Source organism: Acanthochromis polyacanthus, chromosome 8 (genome assembly GCF_021347895.1).
Source record: "Acanthochromis polyacanthus isolate Apoly-LR-REF ecotype Palm Island chromosome 8, KAUST_Apoly_ChrSc, whole genome shotgun sequence".
Lineage (NCBI taxonomy): Eukaryota > Metazoa > Chordata > Actinopteri > Pomacentridae > Acanthochromis > Acanthochromis polyacanthus.
In genome coordinates this window covers 16,774,614-16,799,394 of record NC_067120.1, presented here as the reverse complement: position 1 = coordinate 16,799,394, position 24,781 = coordinate 16,774,614, and the positions used below count along the sequence as shown (strand labels likewise).

At 42.5% G+C, this 24,781-nt stretch overlaps 1 protein-coding gene and 1 long non-coding RNA gene across 2 annotated transcripts in view; one reads left to right on the top strand and one right to left on the bottom strand.

The window, feature by feature from the left end:
- Positions 1-813: 813 nt before the first annotated feature.
- On the top strand, positions 814-3,727 carry LOC110959600 (uncharacterized). Its single transcript, XR_002596239.2, has 2 exons — positions 814-1,167; positions 1,361-3,727. It is a non-coding gene; the product is annotated as an uncharacterized LOC110959600 (long non-coding RNA).
- Positions 3,728-8,867: 5,140 nt separating this feature from the next.
- Positions 8,868-24,781, bottom strand: part of ppm1h (protein phosphatase, Mg2+/Mn2+ dependent, 1H) — a 40,475-nt gene continuing 24,561 nt past the window's right edge. The window contains exons 4-10 of the mRNA XM_022206516.2: positions 23,711-23,823; positions 23,460-23,544; positions 23,120-23,238; positions 17,683-17,746; positions 15,430-15,537; positions 10,750-10,901; positions 8,868-10,378 (exon numbers count right to left, since the gene is read on the bottom strand). Of these exons, the coding sequence (XP_022062208.1) occupies positions 10,231-10,378; positions 10,750-10,901; positions 15,430-15,537; positions 17,683-17,746; positions 23,120-23,238; positions 23,460-23,544; positions 23,711-23,823 (789 nt within the window). The 3' untranslated portion in view covers positions 8,868-10,230. The remainder of the gene's footprint in view (positions 10,379-10,749; positions 10,902-15,429; positions 15,538-17,682; positions 17,747-23,119; positions 23,239-23,459; positions 23,545-23,710; positions 23,824-24,781) is intronic.

Sequence of the window (24,781 nt, the reverse complement as noted above, 5' to 3'; positions counted from 1 at the left end):
CTTGTGTCATTTCTGACCTTCCCTGAAAATTTCATCTAAATCTGTTAGTCCATTTTTGAGTCATGTTGTTCACAAACATACGCCAGTCGTCACAGAACTTGGCCGCATTTCCTTAGCGAAGTAATAAACCTTTATTTCTTTGCCTTTAAAAAATACCATGGATAATTATTAGATGAAATACGTTTTATCTACTAGACTTTTCAGCTCCATTGCCCAGTGGCCTATACTGTAATAATCATTAGCTGCAGTAGCATGTTGACAGACGATTATAATCCTGTAATATGGCCAAATCTGCGCAGTTTCATCACTTAGCATATTAATCCATATTGTTATAGATTATTAACATACTGAGAATCCCCCAAACATGCATTTAATTTAGCAGGGTGTGGCATTGAAGAACTATAAAAATATGTTTAATCTTTGTAATAATGAATCAAACCTTGCATATGAGGGGCATTTCAAAGAGGATCTTTTGAACACTGAGCCTCATCTCTGTGTGATGTGTCAATGCTGTACAGTAGGTGGGGTTATAGTTTCAACGAGGGGAACCTGAGCAACAGAAAGCTCCTCTCCACACTGAAAAAGCATTTCCAGGGGAAAAGCAAACCACGATTTTTGCAAACTAAAACAGCAGTGCGTGCTACGGGGACCCCCAGTGCTCCCTCTAAGTGCTCCCGGAGGTCCCTGCACCCTAGCTTTGGGATCATCCGGTGGGTCATATGAGGGGAAAGGAGCATTTTGTGGTTGAAGAAGACGAGGAGGGAGGGATGAGGAGGGAGGGATGAGGGAGGGAGGGAGGAGAGCAGAGGGGGGGAGAAGCAGGTCTGCTAGGGCGGGGTTTCCCTCTTATTTCAAGTCTGCACACTGGAGAGGAGCGGAGCGCGAGAAGAACGGACCATCCTCGGCTGCGTGGGAACGTCGCCGGAGTCTTTGCATTTTTCTTTTCGGTATTTATTTGCAAAAAAAATGCACAGTTTTCTTCTCGCCTGTTGAAAAACCACGTACTGGCTGAGGTAGTAGTTTGTGCTGTTGGCTGGGTTGTGACACTGCCCGCTATGGAGATGACTGCGCAAGCTACTGCCTTGCTAGTGCTGGTGCCTCCGCTCCAGCCGACGGAGAAATCCTCCCTCCCCGGTTCCCCGACGCTCTTTTAACGGGTATTCGCAGGTAATGCACGCCGCTAAGTGTTGCATCCGAAGCTGTATTTTCAGTGTAATCTAAATCGAGGTTGCATTTTGTGACTTTGTATCATGTTTCATGCAATAAAATAGTCTGAACGTGGGAAGGGGAGGAGGGGGGAAAAGCACTTTGTCTGTATATAGTTTTCATTTAATCAGCTTATTTGATCTTTTCTTTGCAGGACTGGCGATAAATCTTGCCTGCATCGGATATGCAAGTTTGACTAATTTGCTATGCACATGTTAAAATGTGCAGGGGTGATGTGTGGATTTGCTTAAGGGTTTTTTTCTTTCCAGCGGCAGCAGCTCCGGCGGACTGTAGAAAAGCATGTAGGTCAACGGGACTGTTGCTATGAGCAGAAGGGTGACGTGGCTCCTGCTGCCCACAGAGGTGTCCTACAATACATCTGCTCTGATACGCACGGCTTCGTGGCTCCGTGTCCTTTGTTAATACCGCTGCTGCTGCTGCTGCATACCGTCGGATGCTCCTCCTGTACTTGAACGCCTCTTTTTACGCAGCGCGCGGACCATCAATCTGCGCGTCTCATCATCTGCTTGTCACGCTAAATCTGCTGCTGCTTCTTCCTATGCGTGTGTGTCCGCAAACACATGACCTGACCCCCCCACAGGCTTTTGGAGCAGCAGTGTCCTCCTCTTCCTCCTCCTCTTCCTCTCAGAGCTGATGTCGGCCATGCGTTTGTGAGTTAACCTTTTGAAATCGTCCCTCGGCTGCCCGGCAGCATCTGGCTGCTCTGGAGCACATTAGGATGTAGCCGTCAGGGGGTCTCGTGATGGGGGGTGGCGACCAGAATATACAATGAGCTTTGATTGGCTGGCAGCACTGAGTCGATGAGATCGTGCAGGGGGGCTGCAGCAGTCCTGCCCCACAGCTCATTCACTCCCTGACTGAAGATTGAATCCTGCTTTGACCTTCCAAGAAGACTCCCATGAAATATTTATGAGTTCACACTTGATAGTGTGTTATGATGGAGTTATGTTCATCCTGGGCCACAGTTCTGCCCACTAGCATCTGTGCCGATATTACACAATGCATTCTACTCCTGCTACTCATCGTAGGTTGCACAGAAACAGTGTCTTTCCTTTTGCTTAGTAAATAAACCGCTCATTGTTGTCATTCCTGTTGAGCAGAGCAGCTCCTGCAGGTCTGCATTATATTCAAATCAGTGTCTGTCTTGTGTAAGAAATACAAGTATTCCGGCCTCACGGGCAAAGCCAAACATCATTTATCATATCCTGACTGTAAGGAGAGCCAGCCTATGGATCAGTGAGCAGCCCACACTGTCCCCCCCATCCATCTTGTGTCGAAGCTCTCGTTTGAGCTGGGCTGCAGATAAATCATACCGGAGGCAGCCGAAGCCCCGAAGCAGTAAATTAGAGCCTCCTGTGGAAAATGTGCCCCCTCAGATGGGTATCACAGCTGCACCGCCGAAGCAGCCGCACCATTGTCCTGACAGGACAGTCGACCGCATGTGTGCGTTCTGTCATCAAATGGCTCCACGCAACGCCGCCTTTGTTTATCTGACTGAATAGTTAAAATGTAAAAACACAGAAATGCAGCCATTTCTCCCATTTAACATCCAAACCCAATCAAATGTCACTTAAAAGACAACTCCATAATTCAGCCAAACTGTTGCTGATTCATGTTTGTTTAAAGCAACCTGCCAGTAATAGCTGTACTTGTAAATGCTGTTTTTTCAGAATTTCACTACTAATTGACTGAGCAGTCTGAAAATAATTAACACCAACAAGCGGAGTAGAAATAATTAGCAAGAAATTGTTTGGCAACTGTTTTGAAAATTGATGAATCGTTTTCGGCATTTTTTTTTTCTGCAAACACTTTTACTTGTTATTCACATGTGAGGAATTGCTGTTTATATTTTATGTCTAGCATTATATAAATGAAATATCCTTTGGTTTTGGATCACTAATGAACAGTTTCACTCATTTGCATGGCGTAGATTTGAATGCCAGGAATAAAACCTATGTAAAAATTAATATGTAAGAAAAAGCAACCTTTGTTCTCCTGTGAAAGGATCCTTCAAGGCTGTGGCCTCGGTTATCCCATGTTGCATTGCAGTGAAGTGCCATGCCACCTTTCCATTACAAGAGATGAGTATCTCGGTCCAAGCCTGCTCAGCATCTCCCTCAGATCTATCCATGGGTGGGGTGGGAGTGCTGTGACCTTGGAAAAACAAGCCGCCCACAGGAATGATTGTTTCATCATTGCCGTCATCCAATCTGGACCACACACACACACACGCGTGTGGAGAGTGGGAGTGGAGTGCCAGATCAGTGCTGGCCGGCCTGAAGGAGGATGCGACGCTGGCCTGTGGGGACCAGATGGCCCTGCAGCTCCTGCAGAGGACCCAAGAGTGTGAGACTCCCACGACAGCACTTTATCATCTTCTAAATGTGTGCTAAAGCATTCACAAAGGTATACATGTATGTAATGCTCAAATCGCCTCGCCTTTACATGTGCAATGGACAACATAAATGATAACAATGATTAAAAATGTCATTGATAAACATTTCCTGGCTCACTGCTCTGTTATTTGCCATCCACTCACTTATTCAGCATTATTTTAGACACTATCTTCCAAATCTACTGAAAAATAAATGAGAAATACAAGGAAATAACAGAAAATGAACAATGATAGGAGACAAAACTGATAATAAAAATACAGCACTTGATTTTATGAGCTGAAAAAGCCACAGGACCTTGTTTACTTTTCAAAATGAAGTCAGAACTCCTTGTAAATAATAAATGCTATTGTGCAGCAGCGCTTATGAATTGATCTCAGGTGCAAACAGCCTGACACATTAAGCACATTGATACCAATTAAATGTGTGAAGACTGCGTGAAACCTGGGCTTAGTGCACATTAAAATGCAAGAACAAAACAACTGAAGCACTATCAGGAGCATGCCTAACCAGCAAGTAGCCTTATATCCGTCACACCAGAGCAATGCTGGCCAATAGAAGCCTGGAAAAAAGTTTTTACCAGTTCTGGTAGATTACCAACAGTAGTGCATTAAGGGACGGTGAAATCATATGTGTTGACTAATTCTAATGCATCTGGTCTTCAGTGCAGTGTAAACATATAAATTAAGCTTAGCAGCAGTGCTATTTTGGTCGTTTGTACTGTTTCACAAAATGACCTGATGTAAACAAAGAAGGCAACTCTGCACACTCTGACATACAAGTCAACAGTGCAAAGAGTTTCTGAATGTCTTCTCCTTGGTATGAGTTTACTACAAAGTGATTTTTCAACGAACTAAAACAGTGTTTACACGAGGGCAAAAGGCCAAAATGCAAAGAAAAATAGCATTCATATTTCTATAGGGCCCTGGTCTTTTCAACTTCGCCTGCCCAGCAGTTAAGCTATTTGTATTCCTTTATCTGTCATTTTCAAGGCAAGAAACTTTATCAAACCCTGTATAGAGGTCATTTTGACATGTTAGGCCAGAAAAAGATGGAAACTAGAAAAGCATTGGGACAGTTCAGTCCTGTGCTAAGGCTACCCCCGTGTCTTGATCCAGATCTGCCACAAAATTTAATTCATTCTTTTTTTTAAGTCCTGCTTCATCTGCCTAATAAGTTTCAGGAAATTTGTGCTGCTAGTTTTTGTGTAATCTCACTGACAGACAGAGAAATGGCACTTGTAAAACATTTCCGTCATTGCAGAGGAACAATTAGGTTAAAGATGTCTGTAGTACATTATGCTGCCTCAGTTTCAGGGGAATAGCCAATAAAACACTATTAACCAATCCAGAGACCTTAAATCCACCATAAAGTCGTAAAACTGACATGCAGATCCACACTTAACGTTTGAGAGCAGTAGTTATATACACATTGGGCTTTCTGATAGGCAGTGGCGATCTTCTGTGGGTGCACGGGGTGGGGGGGGCAGTGCCACCCCCCCTCCCCGTGGTCTGATTGGCCACCCCGTTCCCCCCAAAAATATTTTCGTTGGAAATTTACATTCCTGATACTCCGATTTCCGATGCTCATGAACGCAACTTCATTGTCTGACTGCACCAATGAATGATGTTAGTTTGATCTTTTGATTGTATTTCGTTTGGATTTGAAGATGCTTTTAAGAGGTTTCCTGATGCCGGAGGAGAAGATGAGCAGCTTTGTACCTTTGCGGTAAGAAGACTGTGGCCGTTTCTCAGTACGTAACTGCATTGGACCAGACTAGTGAACATAGATGTGAATCAGACAGCATGAAAATGAAAACAACCAGTATGCAGGCTCACTGAGCTGCATACAATTGCAGACTACGTTGTAGGATTGAGACTAGGAAACTTGGAATGACTTTTCATAGGTAAGAATAGTTTATGGCTCTTTATTCATTATTAAATCTTGTTGAGAGCTTCCAGTCTATGAGAGCTAACTAGTTAGCTACTAGCAAAACACTAACGCCAGCTAGCAGCTTGATAACCAAATACCAGACGAGTAGCTGTCGTACAGTTGTACAAGCAGTAGTAGTATAAATAGTCGTAGAATCAACATTTGCAATAGTACCACAAGTTGTAGTAGCAGTGATATTATCAGCTGGCCTAGCCGCGCTAGACCCATGCTCTGAAGACGCAAGGGTCTAGGCACGCTGGACAGGGAGGGAGGCGGGCTAAAAGGTTGTCTATCAAATCACTCTGCAGCAATTGGGTAGGTATACAACCAATCAGCGCAACGAATAGGCTCCTAGAGCGCTGGTAATCAGAGGATGTGGTAGTTTGGTGAATCCTTATTTATACAGTCAATGGGTGAAGCTCAAGTATATTACAGACATGTTAACAGAAAGATTATTCAGAGTCGGTGCGAATGGAGCTCAACGACTGTTGTCGTTTTTGTTGTCGACCCTGGCAGAGAATTGAATTTGTTGCCGTGGGTTGTCTGGCACGGCTAGGCTAGTTGTTTCCGGTTGTTTCTGTCAGAATCGTGGCGCCTCTGTCGTCACTTAGTTGCAGCCGCCTTCTGACTCTACACTTCATGGTGATTCGTCCGGCCAGTTTTAGGAGCATCGTTGCTGTGGGTTGTCTAGCGTGGCTAGGCTAATTATCAGCAGCAATAGTCAATGTACTACCACTACTTATAGTAGGAGTCGCATTACTATTACTACCACCAATAATGGAACTGTTGGCTCCCTCAGGTATGTGTCAACAGTGTTCACGGTCAGGTCTGTGCACATGCTCCTGACCAAACCAGTCCAGGTGGAAGACGGTGTGAAGAGAAAGCCCCAGAAGATGAATGTCACACATTTACGTTGGAAATAAATGTCCTTTATTTAGACATTGTCATTCAAAACTTGGATTTCCCTTTAATGATGTTCAAATCTTTGTTGAGTGTTTTGTTGATGTTGGTTTCTAAATGTTGTCTGACACTCGGCCCCAAAGATTAAAACCTTTTACGACTCACAAGCTGCAACAGTTCACACATTATCAACTATCTTTCTGACTAAACTAAGATAAAAAGTGAAAAACTGCCGGATTGCTGCATCATGAATATAAATCTTTTTGTTTTTTATGACAGTAAACTGAATATATTTGGGTTTGACATTTTATAAACCGAAACAAGAAATGAATTACTGGAGAAAACAATCAACAGATTAATGGACAAAGAAAATGTGTTTTCCAACGTATATGAATTACTCCAACATTACAAGATACATGAACACATAAACAAGGAAACAAGTCCATCATAATTTGAATGTTAACAGTCCAAAATGAAAAGGTCACAATTTTCAGCTTTCCTATTGGGTTAAAGAGCCAAAGAAAAACCATGAAAAATACTTTGTAAAAGCAAGAGGTCGGTAGCAGCTTTCACTTTTTCTTACAACTTTTCGGTGGCCCCCCAAAATATCTGTTGTATCCCCCGTGCCCCCCCACTAAAATTAATCTGGATCCGCCCCTGTTAATAGATACACCTGTGAAATGAAAGCAATCCAATGCAACAGCTCTGCCGTGTAATTCTCTACATTTCATTTGTTTATTATTGGGGTCATAGAGGGTCATGATTGGACTGCATTTCCCTTGAAAGTGTTCCTAATATATTGTCACCTCTCGTGTTTATGTGGTAAGTTGTCTTGTACCAAAGAACCTCGGATCAGATTTCCTCGTCCTTCTCACTCTGGAATGCATCTCTTTCCATCAGATTCTCTTGTCATGTTGAACCATGAAGGCTTTATCCTGAGGTTTGATTTACATCTTTGGTCTCTCAGGCATTCCAAGTATTTGGTGTTGCATCATTTCAGCAGGACTCTAGTATTGCACAAGTCTTACTTAAAAGCAAGGGGGCTATTCCTTTTCATTCCTCACCTGCATTTCTTCGCCTGACACGAACACACTTTGACTTATTTATGTGACACATTAAAGAGAAAGAACAATTAAAATGGGAGACGTGCAGTTTTCTTTTGTCGGGTTACCAAGTTTCTTATATCACTTGTGCGTGCGTGTGTGTCTTCGGTGTCGGATTATACCCTTCGGAGTAGCCTCCACCATGAAATCTATCATTCTATCAGGCTATTCTGTGAACTAATACCCTTCATCCACATTTTGCTTCAGGACTAACTTGACACAGTTTGTCAGACTGGTGATGGTCTTATTCTGCACAGTTGCTGGAGTGAAAGAGAGTTTGCTGCCATTCAAGCCAACCTTTCCTGTAACATTTTTGGGATTTTACATACAAATATTTGCATACAGATGCAGAATTTAATAGCAGTTTAGACGCAGTTTCAACCAAGTGTTGGTCAATCATTTGATTATTGGTAGACCAGTCTATGGGAGATATTACAAGTAAATAAGGTAAAAAATAATAATTTTTTAAAAAGTAACTCATTAACTCTCCTGATGTCCTCATTTATGGGCACCAAAAAATATTGTTTCCTTGTCTGAAAAAAAATCCAAAAATCCAGCAATAAATTCCCCAAATTTCTGAAAATTTGCAAAACCTTCAGGAAGAAAATTCCAATAATTCCTTAAAGCTTTCCCTCAAAAGTTTTATTTGAAAAAAAATCTCCCAAATGTGGCAAGAAAATTCTTGTAAATGTTTTCAAAAAAGGAGTAAAAATCTTCAAAAAATCCTGAAAATATCTAAAGTGAGTACGTATACATCAGTAAAACTTCTAATATTTTCTTTAAGAACGTTCACACAAAAAAAAAAATCAATCAATATCGAACAAATTTCACTGGATTTTTTTGTGTGAATGTTCTCAAGAAGCATTTTTAACATTTATTTTTTTCCACCAAAAAATGTTCAAAGATTTCATGAAAATGTTGAAAATGTGGCTATCAGAAGTTTAACTGTGAAAATCTTTTTCCCCACATTTCAAACTTTAAAATAGGTCAATTTTGACGTGCAGGACAACACAAGGCAGCAAAATGTGCCCGCCAGGAAAATCTGTCTGCAGTGTCTCACCTTAAGTTTTAGTCTAACAGAAATTATATTCATGTTTTAAAGTTACCAAGAAATCCATTTGCTAGAACGGCTGTTGTTGGCCCTGGACAGCGAGTGTTGAGTAATGTTTCTGTTTTTCTCCTTGTGTGTACACCCTGAGCCAAGATCAATCAACTATTCATATCTTACTTTCCCTCGTACTACACAATTACATGCTATTTTTAAAAATCAATGACGCAAAGTAAAGTGGAAAAAAGGGCGATTAAGAGGTCAGAAATTGTCACTTTTTTTAATAGAGCAGAAAAGTAAGCCTTTAAACCATTTTTTACACTGTTTCTAGGTTTCTAAAACAGTACAAATTACGAGTTTTGGTTTCTGCAAGATGTACATCACTTACAGTAAAAGAAAGAAGGGTCCACTGAAAACATTATTTACATTTATACATCGAGATACTCTGTTCCATTAGCTTCTGTCACTTGTACAGCAGTAAAGATAAAAAGAGTAACATCTAAATGAACTAAAACCGCTGAATCAGAGAACAGTATTGAGACACATAAGGTCAGAGTTGTCGATTTACCGTCAGCAATGATGAGTGTTACTTTTACTAAAAATGATGTTAAAAATCAGAGTATTGTTAGAGGCACCGGTTATTCCTATGGATCAGTTTCTTCCAATGGGCACAAACATCTGACAAAAGTTTAGAACTCTATGTATAAAGTGTGACAATGCAAGTTAATAATGGCACAGGTAGCAGGTGATAACACACCTGATGTAGCATGCAAACAGCCGCTTAAAGAGGACAATGACACCATGTCTTAAAGAGGATAAAAGGAAGACATTTCAGAGGCTGGTGGAGAACGAGTGCAGGAGAAAGTCTTCTTGGTCTCACATAGCCAAAACCTTAAAGTTGGCTCATCATGCCAGTCTATTCTTCATAAATGGGTTTCTTCAGTTTCAGTGGAAGCAGTGTTGCAGTGCAAATGAACAAAAACACACCTGCAGCATTATGAGAAGCAACAGTCTAGATAAGGCTCGCAAGTTTCTGTTTTTTTTTTTTAACCTTTCAACAGGTGACTACAATTATGACTGGCAAAATTCAAATGAATTAAAAACCCACATGGGAACAGAGGAGGTGCGATTAATATATACAAGACATCAGTCTTCAGGTTAGTTTTTTTTTCTTTACACTGTACAGGTGTTCAACCAAACACACTTATCAAATGTCATACGTCTCAGAAGGAATATTTACATTTTCACATTTATAAATATTGTGCATTAGTTACTAACAGCGATCCTGAGATGCGCATCATCATCTCATCTACGAGAGTCCGGGCTCTTCAGCTGTTCCCCGCAACAAAGTTCATGATGGCTTCCTCGAGGCTGAACAAAAAAAAAACAACAACTCACTTTTATCCATAAAAAAGAAGCAGTCAAATAGAGATCACCCTAATTGAGGGTGATCAAGGGGCCAGAAATCCCATATCTGGCCAGAAACAGCTCGGACCCCTCAACAAAGGAGGAAGTCCACACTAAAGCACTTTTAAAAGAGAACAAGGGATGAGGGAAACTGCACAAGTAAAGTTGGAAGGACAAGGCGGGGCTGCGCTGCTGTGGTGGTTGTCGTTTCGTAGCTCGGCTAGTTCTGCTTGTTACCGTACATGAGGGGAATGATGTAGACAGAGATGTCATCTCCAGAGCCTAATCTGTCGTTGGATATCCTCCAGCCTCGATCCTTCAGCACCCCTCGTGCTCTCATTACCAGGTCTTGAGCTGCCATTGTGTACCTGATACAACAGAAGAGATAAATGGTGAAGCTGCAGTCGTTGCATGGGGCTATTCAATAAGATAAATGTTCAGAGCAGATAATAATTATGCACAGCATTTGACTAAGTACATCTGCACGCAGTCAGATGACAACAGAAGATCTGAAAATATTATGGTGAACTTTTGAAGTTACGCTCACAGGAGCAGGAGTGACACCGCGTCCTGTTAATAGTCTTACAAGCTTTTCCTCGACATCAGAGAAATGACTTATCTAAATGTTGGGAAATTTGCATAATTACAACAAGATAACAGTGTTCATCCTCTCCAAACAAGACAGGGGTGAGAGGAAGTTCAGCTCTGACTGCCGACTGCGGCTGATGAGCAAACGTGCCTGTGCTGGTCGTCGGGGTCGCAGTTCGCCAGGAAACAGCTGACTGCTTCGGCTACTTCCTGGTTGGAGAGGACGTCCCACAGACCGTCGGTTCCCAGCACCAGAACGTCATCGGCTCCATGCTCAGACTGTGCTAAGGGGTAAAATTTGACCTGAAGGTGAAGGGAAAGAAAAAATCTATAAATCTATAAATTTAGCATTAAACGTTATCTCTAGGGTTGCACAGAGGCTCAGTCGTAAGTTGTAAGCACGGGTCGCGTCCTGGCCTGAGATCTTTCTGCATGAAGTTTGCATGTTCTCCCTGTGCATGCATGGGTTTTTTCCAGGTACTCTGGCTTCCTCCCACAGACCAAAAACATGCTGAGGTTAACTGGTGATTCGAAATTGTCCATAGGTGTGAATGTGAGTGTGATTGTTTGTCTCTATATGTAGCCTTGGGATAGACCGGTGACTTGTCCAGGGTGTCCCCACTCTTCACCCTAAGTCAGCTGGGATAAACTCCAGCCCCCCCCGTGACCCGCCTGAGGATTAAGCGGTGTATAGAGAATGGATGGAGGGATGTTATTTTTAACCTTAAAGGTTAAATTCACCCAGTTTTGTAGTTGCACCCCAATACCATGGCAGTGAATGTCATTCTGCAAAACACTAGTTCCAAGCATGTTAAGACTATGAAGCATTTGAAATTTGAAAGTGAAAGAGTGAAGTATACACAAACAAGATGTTTGATCATTCTTCGAAAACAGTAATACACTATACTTCCTGCTTCATAAAAAGTAATGCAATACTTTACTCCCTGTAGACAGTAATTCATTACACTCCACGCAACATTGCCTGAGATCCATTGATATAATGTCAAACTTTATCACCATCATTCCTATCCTCAAAAGAAGAACCTACACACAATCTTTTAGGCTCTTTGATAAAGTATTGCTGGGAAGTCAACAGCAAAACTCGTAAAAAAAAAAAAAAAATAGCCAAAAGAGCACTTTAGAGAAAAATGTTGCAGCAAGGATCAATTGCATGTCTGAGGGAATATGTGGTGGAATTAGCAGTAGTCGGTAGTGCCTCAAAATAAAAGCAGTAATCTGTAGAGACCAAACTGTTTATCGTACCAGGCTGTAAACACTTGTATTTCTACTGTAAATTTGGACATTTTAACACTGAGATCTATCTGGATTGACTCGCTTTTAAAGCCACCCTCAAGTGGACGTTCGAGGACCTACAGTTTTTTGGCACTTCTGCATTTGCTTAATTTTTCAGCCTTGAAAGTTGCTGCTTAATTAAGACACACAGTTAGGGAGGTTAAAAATGAATAACTGAGCTGACTAGTCAAAGTATTCATAGACAGTATTTCCTCTCTGAAAAGCAGTTTCAATTAAAACAGTTCAAAGCAAGACAATTCTTGCAATTTATTTTGAATTGGATATCTCAAAATATCTGCAAGTAAAACCAAAACTATGGCTAAATACCACCAAGGGTAAGTGAGAAGACAGGTTTCATTCTTAATTTAGGTGAACAGACTATTCAATCCCCATTTTCTCGACACATCTTCCTCTATATCCCTTTCAGCTGTTGTCAGCTTCAGTCCTTCCAAGATATTCTTGAGTAAAGACATCCTCATGTTACTGTGGCAACTCTTGTGAGGCACAATCTTTGAAACTACTATAGCTGAACAAAAGCGTGCTCTGAAATAGCAGGCAAAAAGAATATACGGTGGCCTTGGACTGCCTTTGTTTGGTTGCTTCAAGTAATTCCTTTGCTACTGTGGGGGAGTTGCTTATTCAAAGCAGACACACCAACGTACTGCAGAGGCTACCGTGGAAACAGCACCGCACACAGCGCCTGTGAAAGCAGTTGTAAAGGAATTAGAATGACCTACGCACGGATCATGAGTCTTTTTAGTGGTTAACCTCATGACACGAGTCAAGGGAGAAAATGAGTGAGACTATCAGTCCATTAAAGAGATGGCAGCTCCTAGAGTCAAATTCTCAATACAGATATCAGCAGTGGCAACAAAATATCTCTGGTCGAAGGGTGACGACCTGAGCTTTTGATTTCTAACCGAGCACCCGTATTTAATGTCATAAAGACTCCATCTGCCAAGTTTAGCTTTTTTCTTAGCCTTTTCTCTTTGCAAGTGGATAGAAGTCAGTAATTCTGAGTTGACATCCCTGCAGGGCCCTCTCCAACCTACTACCTAATGCTGCGCTCAGATATGACACGTCTCACATACCGCTAATGTGTTTATGCTCGATCTGAAACAATAGCGACTACAAGCATTTCAGGGGAACATCAAAAAGGAGCCTGAACTATGACTGAACTCAGAGGGCAATGAATTAAAGATCAAGAGAATTCATCGACTTCGTGACTACGGCAATCATGAGCAGAAGGAAAGGAGTCAGTTGAGGGCGATGGCCAGTGGGGAATGTTAATGTGCGTGCTGACCACACAGTTCACAGTGTTGACCGTTAATGGCCAAAGGCATTGTACATCGTTGCGTCCGTGTTCTCGTTTTATCAGGAGGTCATGATTATGAAGTAAAATAAATCAAAAGATCCATCTTAAAACACTACAGCACTGTTAATGTACTGCCACTCATGACCTCAGTTCATTTTTTCTTATTTTGTTTCCTACATAAATGCTCAAATGTAGATGATTTGATATGAATATTTGCTTGAAAACAAGTGAGTTTGATAACAGAAATACCAACAATTAGAATCATGAGGTTCCAGCCCTCCACATCGACTTACTTCTTTCTTCCAAAAACTTACTTTTTAGAAGAAACTTACTTTTTGGACATTTAACAATCGCACAGGAACAAATCCAGAGAGGAGGAGGCACAGATTTCCTCACCAATAGTCCAAGTAATACCAGTATATGTGCTGCGAGAAGTGCTCTATGTTCATCATCCTGTACTTGTGCACCCAAACACCCACCTTTTTGTCAGCAACAAGTTTATGTAATTTGTCTAAAAGATAGATACTGTAAGCTGACAACTGAAGGTGACAGTGTGAGAAGGGGAAGCAAGTAAACACAAATAAATCACCAAACACACTTTATTCCAAGTATTAACACTCGAAGAATGTGAGTGAAGGACATTATTCTGTCTGCACATTGTAGAAGAGGGCATAATCCACTAGCTACATCAATGTAAAAAAAAAAAAAGTGGAAATTCTTGAAAACTTTTTCATCATATTTGAATAGTGAAGTACGCACTTGATCATCTATAAAACATCGCCTTTGAAGAAAAACGCATTATATTCAGACACGTGGTGCAACAATGACAAGGTCGTTTTCAGAAATGAAAAAAAAAGCAATCACACAGGGAAAGTAAGTATATGTATCACAACTTCACATCTATAGCTGTAAGGCCTTTAGAAAGAAGTCTGTGGATGCCTGGGTCTGGAAAAGAATTGAAAAAGATCTCCAAACTATCTGAAATAAATCCTTCCACTGTGAGGAAAATCATCTACTAACAGTGCAGATTTCAAATGGCGGCCAGTCGGTCCAGAACTGGCCGCCCCAGCAGATTCAGCCCAAGAGCAGACCGTCTGATGCAAAACAAAGAACTTTACAAGAACACAAAATTTTTATCACAGGATCTGCAGGTAGCTGTGCAGCTGATGTCAAAATACTGGACCTAAAGTCAGAAAAATGCTGCATGACTTTGACCTGAATGGGAGGTGTGTCAGGAAAACAGTCTATATGGGTAAAACTGTGGTTTTCTGGCGAAGATACAAGCAAATAAGAGGGCTTGTGTGAACAAGGACAGCTGTTCAGAGAAGACACTCACGTTGACTGTGAAGCATGATGGTGGAAATGTTGTGGTTTGGGGCTGCTTCTCTCAGGGACTGGGCAGTTTACAGTCATTGATTCAACTCTTAATTCTGCATTATATCAAAGAATGTGTGAAGATGATGTGAGGTCATCTGTCTGATAGATGAAGTTGAAGCAGAAGTGGACATTTCACCATTATAATGATCGTAAGCCCTGTAGCAAATCCGCCAAGGAACGGCTTAAAAAGAAGAAATGGAACATCATTGAATGGCCGAGTCAAAGTCCAGATTTGAATCCAAATGAAATGTTTTGTGGGATTTTGAATGTGCAATAAATGCAAGAAAAACCCCAAACATTTTGCAAATGTAAGGGGTCAAAGATTTCAGCACCGATGTCAAAGATTGGTTGACAATTATGCAAAACATCAACAAGGTAATATTAGCTTTTGATACCAAGGGTGCAGCTAATTTTTCCACTAAAGAATATTACAGTCTGTTGATAGTTTTGTTGAATAAATGATTGAAAAAGCAAACCTTTATCTGTAGACACTGTTTCAAAGATGACTAACTGTTTGCTTGTCCAAATATGTCAATACAGCCAACTATTTCTGTGGAACATACTTTCATTTTTCAAATAACTGCAAACCCTGACTTATGGATATGTTGGACATTGACATATTCCTATCCTGACACATAGAGACAGACAGCTTTTACACTCACATTCACACCTACAAGCAATTTAGAGTCACCGTGCATGCTTCAATGTTTTAGGACCGTGGGAGGAAACTTGGACATCCATTCAAAAGGCATCAGCTTAACCCCGAACCACCAAAGCTCACCACTACAGCACTGTGCCGCCCCAAAGGAGGCATAACGAAAGATGAGAATTCAGAATGGAGCATACCTCTGGGCAGCAGGACAGGAAGGGCTTGATGTAAATGTTGGAGTCGTGCACTTTGAGATTGTGGTCGCCCAGACCTCTCGTGACACCGATGGTAGCCAACACACGAGCCTGCAAAAGACGAGCAGCAAATCAAGGCCGGCCTTCATTTGAGTAAAACAAAGTAGCGAAAAACTCTGTAGTGTTTCAGCTTCTCAAAATGAGCCTTCTTGATTTCAGTTGTTGCTCATCTAAGTGCTCTCTAATGACAAGTGGCATCCTGTTTTATTGAACAGAGAGTAAAGAGGGAAACAGTGGAAGATTTAAAGAACACACATTTGTTCTTTTTTTAGTCACTATCTTAACTTGAGCCATCATTTCTGGTGGTCATGATAAATTGCAGAGATCTGGGAATAATGTCGGCATCGCTATCAGGCAAGAAACATGAGCAGTGCAGTGATCAGGCAGTTTGGAAGCAAGCCAGGAGTTTAGATTATTTCAATTTTGGATAATCATTTTACCATTCATCTTGATTTTTAAAAAAGTTTTGAACAATTGGCTTGCCTGAGGGTTTGTTTAAAAGCTCCATTATCATCATGATCATAATCATGTCAGACTTCCTTTTATGATACTGTGTTCCCAGATCTGTTCAATTAAATTGGGGAGCACAATGACATTTTTGGCTAAAACAAAGAGAACAAGACCAAACAAAGCGATAAAGTGGAACTATTTTTAACTTGATAGCACTAGACCTTTCCAGTTCTGTCAAAACTAGGGAAAACATAGTTGTGATCAGTCATTTAAGATCATTTTGACACTTGTGTAGGTATTTATGAGCCTGTAATATGACCCAGACGGTTCTAATCAACTTCTGGTGTTGAATACTCAAACATATACAGCGTTATGTGAATTCTCCTTCGGATGACCTTAAGACTTTAGTGAACGTTCTGTGAGTCCATTCCATTCACGTTATAATACCATCCTTAATAACTGTAAAAAATAACCTACATGGCATCGCTCTGCTGGCATTTTACAGACTACTCTTAGTGGGAATCTTTCTCTGGATGGATAAGCAGCATTTAGACAAAAAAAAAGACAAAAATAAAGCTGCAGCTCACTGTCAGCATCTCCCAGATATAACAGGTCAATAAAATCATTCTCCAAGACTCAAATGATATTATATTCATTTAAAAGCTGAATGAAACTGGACTGTCTGGACATATCTCTACGATTGCCTCTATAAATGGATGCAGGCACGGGACTGGGGAAGTGGGCTAATTGAATCTACTGTACAGACAAAGGGCATTTAAGTATGAGGGCGAGCGAGGCCTGGAAGAGATGAGCTGGGATCAGTATGCAGCACAGAATGGAGGAGCTGAGGAGACAGAGAGGTGGAGAGAAGGGAGAGCGTTTCAAAGTGGCGGTGCAGCTCCTCCACCAGAGAAGGGGAAACATCCTGGGATTAATTGTTGAGCGCTGGGGCCCAGCAGGCTGCGCGCCGGGCTTTGAAGTGCTCTGGCGTTCCTCTCCCTCGCACAAAGCTCCCCTCGCTCTATCTAGCCATCCATCTCCGCGCCTCACTTCAAAGGGAGAGGACACGACGTGGGCACCGGGGCAAACCTGACTGTGGCTGCAGGCAGAGAACACTGCGGTGTGACATCTGCCCCTGTCATCAGTCAAACATAAATCCACTGTCTGTACGTGTTAAAAAAACAGCTGGTGAAGGCCACAGTGAGAACATATTCAAATCTATCATGTTCCCTCTCTGACCTTTTCAATTCAACAAGGACAAGATGCTGCACACCACCGCGTGTACAGCATCACTGAGGGAAAGGAAAATGTCAGGAGCAGTGTGCTGAGCTCATGACCTTTTCTTTGGTGTTGGCGTCAAAACACTGACAAGAATCTCCAGCAAGTTTTAGTGATGTTCGACTCCAATTAACATATTGTCACTTATTGGATATTTCCATCTGTCTTTCATCATATCCATCTAAGAGGTGGCTTCAGATGGGAGTCCTAGCTATGTTATTGCTCCATTTTACCTGCTGAGGGACATAAAAGCACAAAGTCCATTAGAGTCCAGAAATTGCCTGTGGTATAGGTTGATGCAAGATGCGGAATCCTTGTGGAATAAGAGGCCAGGGATGCTTTCCACTGGCTGGCTCTTCCACACAGTGGCAGGAGGGGGCTGACTAATGGTGCCCTGGTGAGCTTTGATTACAGGCGAGGCACACAAGGCTGTGGGAGTAACTCCGTCAGCTAGCGAGCACTTCTTACCTTCTTCCCTTCGCCGTAGATCAGTGGAAACTTTAGGTCATCGTCCTCTATGGTTTTGTAAGCCCTGTGCAGAGGAGAGAAGGCACTTTAATGGCTTTTTGTTTATGGCAGGCAGCACACACGTGCCCTGGAGATGCATCGCTTCCGTGCCCCCCACAAGCCCTGCTGCCGAGGCGACTGGCACGGAGTGAAAGAGTATGTTAGTGGGGGAAAAAAGAGGCGCTAAAGCAAAGAAATTCACCCAGACATCACAGAGGACGACACAGAGCCTTAGCATAATTCCCTCGCTCTTTTTTTCTGTCTAACTGATCTTGTAAAAGTCTCCCTAGCGACAAAGAAGACGTCTACGGATGTGTGAGACTCTCCTGGTTTACTGTTGGTTTTCTGTGACTGTCTGCAGCAGCTGTGTGTATGTGTACGTGCACGTATGCTTCTGAAGGTCTGGATATAAAACGGCTGAATGATGCAAGACTATCCACGTTCACATTCTGTTCTCAGAGCAATGTTTAAACTTCCCCAACTAATGAATAATTTACCACCTTCACACTGGGACCAGACGGAGCTGCAGCATGAGGAAGAAGACTGTAAAGTACAGTATGTGTTCATGCCAGGTCTTAGGATACACTTTTCACATTTACAGCTCAGAAACTCGCAGTAAAGAAACCCAACACTCTCGCTCATACGCTCACAGTGAGTTTACGCTTTTTCATCCATGAACGGTTTAACGTCAGAGGAACAGCTGTGTAACTTTACTGTACCAGAAACACTACAAATTTGAGCCAATTTCCAGAGGAGCTGCCAGGACAAAGTTTTCCATTCACAACTCACACCAGGTGCGACGAATAAAAATCTGGCTTTGATTGAATCCTGACCTGTATCAAGTAACGTTTAGAAATACAGGTTATTCTTCATTTTAGCCTTTGGCCTGGAGGAAATGAAGGAAGAAATGCACATAACTGACATAAAAAAAAAGTAGTTTAAAGAGAATTCAGAATGCTTTTAATCGTAAAAGTTATGGAAAATAGCCATATAGTTGGAAAGACTGCTTAAAACAAACATGTTATTTGCAATTACCATGTGACCCAGGTCTGCCCCACACATCATAGCCAATGCTTTTCAGCTGCTGTGAAGCAGATTAGCAGGGACCGGGATGGTTTTTACATTACTGCTGGTTCCACTCAGAGAGACCATATGTTTCCACCTTAGGCGAGCGCTACACTGCTGCACTCAGCACTTTCTGAACTGTGCAGAGCGAGGACCATCACGGCAAACACACAGCCCACAAACACAGAAATACAGTCTGCAGCCTCTTCTGAGTTTAGAGCTGCATCACAAAATAACAGTCCACTGAAGTGTTTCCTCACCAATGCTTGCAGTGATCATGGCGTGCTTAAAAGAAAAAAAAAGGCTAAAAAAGCACCAAGATGATGTGAAACGTCAACTGACCATTAAAACAGGCCTCAACCTCTCTATTTTAACACCATTTCTCCTGCAAAATTACTCCAAACTCCTTTCATTTTAGTATTTCACCTTCAAGAAGTGTTAGTCTCCTACAAAAAAAAAAAAAAAAAAACTACAACAGAGAGGCACACACTTTCTGTCATTATTTCAAAGATGTCTTGGATGAAATCCCCCGAGCCTGCTGTCGGGGACAGTCTCCCTCTCGAGACGTGTGTTTACTGCGAATCCAGCCTGTCAGACTTGAGATAACGAGTGTGTGACAGAATGAGAAAGATACACATTAATCCTGTTATGATACCTGCTCCCTGCTCTGGGGACACATCAAAAACAGCAAGGAGATTTGCTCATGGGCCGTACTGTTTGACCACAACGCTGGCCGCTTTGACATTCAGGGGCTGTACGGCTGCCCGATAGACCGCAGCCTGTGACTAACTGGGAGAGAGTGGTGTGTGTGTGTGTGTGTGTGTGTGTGTGGGGGGGGGGGGGGGGGGAGGAAGAGAGCGACACTGGGAAGGAGGGGAGAGGGGGAGTTGTATCATCTTCTCTGCAGGTGACTAAGGAAGGGCAGGAGAGAAGAAGAGTGATGTCATCTCCGCTTGGTGCAAAGAGGGGTGACAGAAAAACATCAGCGGTGCATGCGCTGCATCCTAATTTGCACACACACACACACACACACACACACACACACACACACACACACACACACACACACACACTGTTATATACATCCGTACACAAGCACAACCAGACGCGAACACACACACACACACACACACACACACACACACACACACACACCTGTCGACAGACTTTCGAGGTGACATTGTGGCGGGGCCTGTGTCAGCACCGGATGAGTCAGACAAATTGCCGCGATTGACGGTTGGTTGAAATACATTTTTTGGACAACCTTGATGGGCTCTTCATAGACTGAGTGGTGCTCTCAGGAGCAAAGCAAGGCCGGAGTAAATGGCAGTGACCCAGCGATTCTCCAAATACGTGCTGTAGGAATCAGTCATACCGATACAAAGGCATAATGGAAAAACAGAGAAAGAACAGGGGGAGCACAGGGGAGGAACAAGGGGAGAGAGGGGGGTGAGATTAAACAGTACTGTGCGAAAGTTTTTTTTGGCACTTTAGACATTTCGATGCTTATCCATCAGACTATACCAACAGGGAGATGTCCTATCAGTCCTAAAATCATACTGCAGCAGGACAGTGACACCAAACATACAGCCATGAAGTCATGAAGAACTATAATCAGCAGCAAGAAAGGTCCCCCAGGAGGTAGTCTGGCCCCCACAGAGCCCTGGTTTCAGCATCTGAGTCAAACTGAGATTACACAAAGAAACAGAAGACAGCAAGAGAAGAACTGTGGCAACTTCTCTGGAACAGCCAACCTGCCAACTACCTTGAGATGAGGAGAATATGTGCAGGGGAGCCACACTTAACAGTGATTTAGTTTAGCTTTCTCTACATACAGACCTTTGCACATATTCATTAAAGCTTCCTCCTTTGACAACTAGTGCCTAAGACTTTTGCGCAGTACTGTGTGACAGTGATGCAAGTGAGTGTTATTCCCCCTCCTCCTTTATTCTCTGTCTATAGGATCAGAGGGAGGACAGACACCCCTGTGGACGTGGGCACTAAAGGGAGAAAGCTTCAGAACGGCTCGTTGTCATTTGTCACTGCCCTCCTTTGTGTCCACCACATCTTCTTGTTCTTTTTTTTATTTCCCTTCTGCAGCCACCCACCATCTATCTCCACCCTCCCTCCCTCCCTCCACCTGACAGCCTGTGCTACCGTGGCGTCTGGATCATGCCGAACACGACTGACCACTCAACATCCATCACTCTGGGCAAACAGAACTGCCTGCAGTCCCAGCCAACGACCACCATTACACTCTGCGATGCCAGAGCCAGATCTCACTCCGGTCCAACTGGCCGAGGGAGGGAAGGGAGGTAAAGAAAGCGAGGGAGGAAGACAGAGAGGTGGGCTGCAGGCCTGTATGCCTTCATTAGAGCACAGCCTTGATCATGGATGCCTTTGAGGGAATTGGACGGCAGCGTACACCCACACATACACGCAGCATGTGGGCACACAGGCTGCACATGCTCGTGTACATGCATAGACAGAGAGCAGCACAGACATCAAAAACCGATCCTCTCTGCCTATAGAGCCTACGAACTGCACCTATACAAGATGACACAGTTAAGTCACACCTACGCACATCCACAGCAATCAGCCATGCCGGCTGACAGGGTACTAATTTAAGACCCAGACTCAGTCCGGGTGAAACTGAAGCAGAACTGGGTTATGGGTAGAACCTTATTAAAAATACATCACAGGCCGTCTGCACTGCTGAGACAGTAAGCAGGCAGACGGCAGGCTGAGAGTTCTGGGCCCAATAAGGAACACAGGCACTGACTGACCTACATCTGCTGAACTGAGCTGAGCCGCAAAACACAACTGCACAGAGATGTCAGAAAAAATTCTGTTCATCCCTCGTCAGTCACCCGCTTTGTCCTCAGTCCAGTCGCTCTTTCACCCTCGCTGTCCCTCTGTGCCTATCATCAGCCTATATATATATATATGCACAGCACATTTTCTGCAGGGGGTAAACACAATTCAAACACTTAAAGGACATCCAAATTCTGGAATGACTTTAATTACTGTTGCTACAACAGTGCTGTTATGTAATCGAGTACATTTTACTCACACTGGATTCATGTATTTTCATTTGAGGTATTTCTATATTTCTCTTTGGATTTCCATTCCTGAAAGAATTATTGCACGTTATATCCCAAAAACATTGATCTGACAGCTGGTGAGCTTAACTGCACATGAAGATTCAACTTAGAAAACTACAATCACCTTATAATATATAATAGGATGATTCCATAATACAACATATTCCCAAAAACTACATTCATATTAGTTACTTAAGTACATACTCTTAGCTACTTTTTACTACTTACTGTAAAGGTAGTGATGAAAACTTTAAATAAAGGACTTTTACTTCTCAGTTTTTCATATTACAGTGGTAATTCTACTTGTACAGATCTGAATGTTTCTTCCGTCACTGGCAAAAGTTAAATGGAAGAGGTAGGAGTCAAATTCCCAGCCGTTATCTAAATGTGACCTTAGTATTGTAGCTGAGTTTCTAACTACATTATGACTTCAAGGTTAAAGTCCTTGCAAGATTACATTAAATAATCTATCACCTCAACATGTTTTTCTCTTACTGAGAAATGTAAAGTGGACCCTTGGAGATGTACATATCAACATTCGTTTGCTTAGTTTTTGCTTGTTTGGTGCCCTTTTTCTTTCTTCTCTGTCCCTTTACCTTGCTTTCATATTTCCATCTGTTTCTTCATTTTTATGTATTTTCTCATTTCCTTTATCTCATTTCATCTCTCTGGATCTCCATGACCTTTTTTTATCGCTCTCTCCACAGTAAGATAAAGAGGGAGGTTTTTGCTTTGCCCACAAATTCCTTCATGACTTCTTCTCATACACAGATGAAATGTCAAGGACACATTCTGGACTCCCTCTGACATTGAAGCTTTGAATGTTTTTTTTCTTTGGACACTTTGGCACACACTGAATTGGACAGAGATGCTATTAGTGGCTATTTTCATAACCAGTACATTGCACAAAGCCATTCAGATCTAGATAACAGGCTACCATGCAGAAACTACTTTGGTATAAATGATTCTCTGGGGGTTTATAAATGCAGATACACAAGTAAAAAATGAAAAAAAAAACAAAAAAAAACCTGAACCAGATTTTTTAACAAATGTGTTCAGCAATAAATAATTTCCCAGGAAGGCAAAGGGCAAACTGACTGAAACACAGAGTGAAGGACCAAACTGGTAAAAAAAATTTGCATCTGACATTATGCATTTGACATAATTCAATCAGTAGTTCAGAAAAAAATAACATCTATCAGTGGATCACTTTTCATTAGTTAACGTACCATCCGGACATGGTGAAGTCACGGTACAGGATCCTCTTCCCCACCTCCTTCCTATGCAGTCTTCTCGGGAACTCCAGATGTGTAAACTCATTCCCTAATAAGTGGGGCTGCATGTAGGCCTTTGATATGAAAAGGATAAAAAAACAGAAAGAGTAGAAGATTGACATGCCCAAGGGATAGGAAAAACAATTCCATAGTCTATTAAGCTGGCAAAGAGAGCGGGCCGTGTAAGAGAGACGGAGCTAAGCATAGCTGGTGTCTCAACAGGAGGGGAGGTCAGCTCTGCTAATATCTGACAGCTGTGCTTGCTAGAAACGAGCTGAGGAGGGTTCTTTCTTACCAAGAACTGCAGTCGCTGTCTCTCCGACTCTGGTGTGAACTCTGTTGACATGGGAATGACTTCCCCAGCCCGGATAATGATAGCTCTGAGGGAGACGAAGCAAAACTCTGTTTATTTAGGAAGGGACACAGTCACTCCTGCTGGCTACAGGGCAAGAGGAGGTGAGCGACAGAGACAAAAAGACACTCATATGGTAGGTTGTGTGTGCTATATAGCAGCGCACACTCCTTTTGTGTGTATGAATATCATACCTGCTGTCCCCGGCGTTCCCAACGTAGAGCTTTCCGAGCAAATAGACGACCACCAGTGCAGTGCAGCCACCTGAGATGTTGTAGACGGCTTTCTCCTTTTCTATCTGGACATCCTAAATACAAACACACGCATATACAAGGTACACATGAATCGTCTGCTCAGAACATTAAAATCCAAGCTCATCCTCAGAACATTATCATGTCTCTAATCATCATAGCCTTCAAAAACGTTTTCCTATCACGCAGCGCCATATAGCATTTAAGCCCAAACCTGATACCGAGTAAAATATCGCCTTGATGCCTAAAAGCAGCCATGATGCTGTTATTAATTATAGCACCATAATGAATTCATTTATCAAGAGCGCCATAAGTCAAGGCGCAATAAAAAGAATGGAAACCTAAAGGACAGAAGAGGAAGTTTGGAGGGGCCGCTGGTTATTACACCAGTTAATTAGCCCAGATTAATTTGGTGCTAATTAAACCAAAAATGATTTCAAGAAAACCATGCAATCAGTCCATTAATTAGATGAATAATTAACCTGTCACTAGAATTAATCAAAACGGTAACATAAATTTGAACCAAGCTGCTCTGACTACGTTTTAACCCCTTTGCGCTCCACGTCGCTGTTGTTTGTCGGCTGCTAACAGCTCCTCAGGGGCCTTTAATCGCAAAACAGAAGCTGAAAGATATCCCACGGAAATGAGCGACCCCTCAGGCGCCTCATTTGCGTCCCTCCGTCACGATCAACAGATTGAGTGGGACTGAAAACGTTGGCAAACACGTTCGCACGAGTCCTTCCTGAGCGTGTTTTCCCATGAGGGATGTTCACCCCAGCTAAAGTGTATTGCCCTCTGCTCTGCCGCTGACAACCTCCATCAGAATACAACTCTGTGAATGTGTGTGCGCATTTCCGTTACACTAAAGTGAATGTATGTGTGCTTCTCTGACAGGAGGCAGCAGAAGGACTGCAAGCATTCGCGAGCACAGTGTGCATAAATGTGTGTGCTCGTGTCTACAGTAGATCCAAGATGCATTAAGTGTGCGCATCTGAGCACAAGTGTGTGTAAATC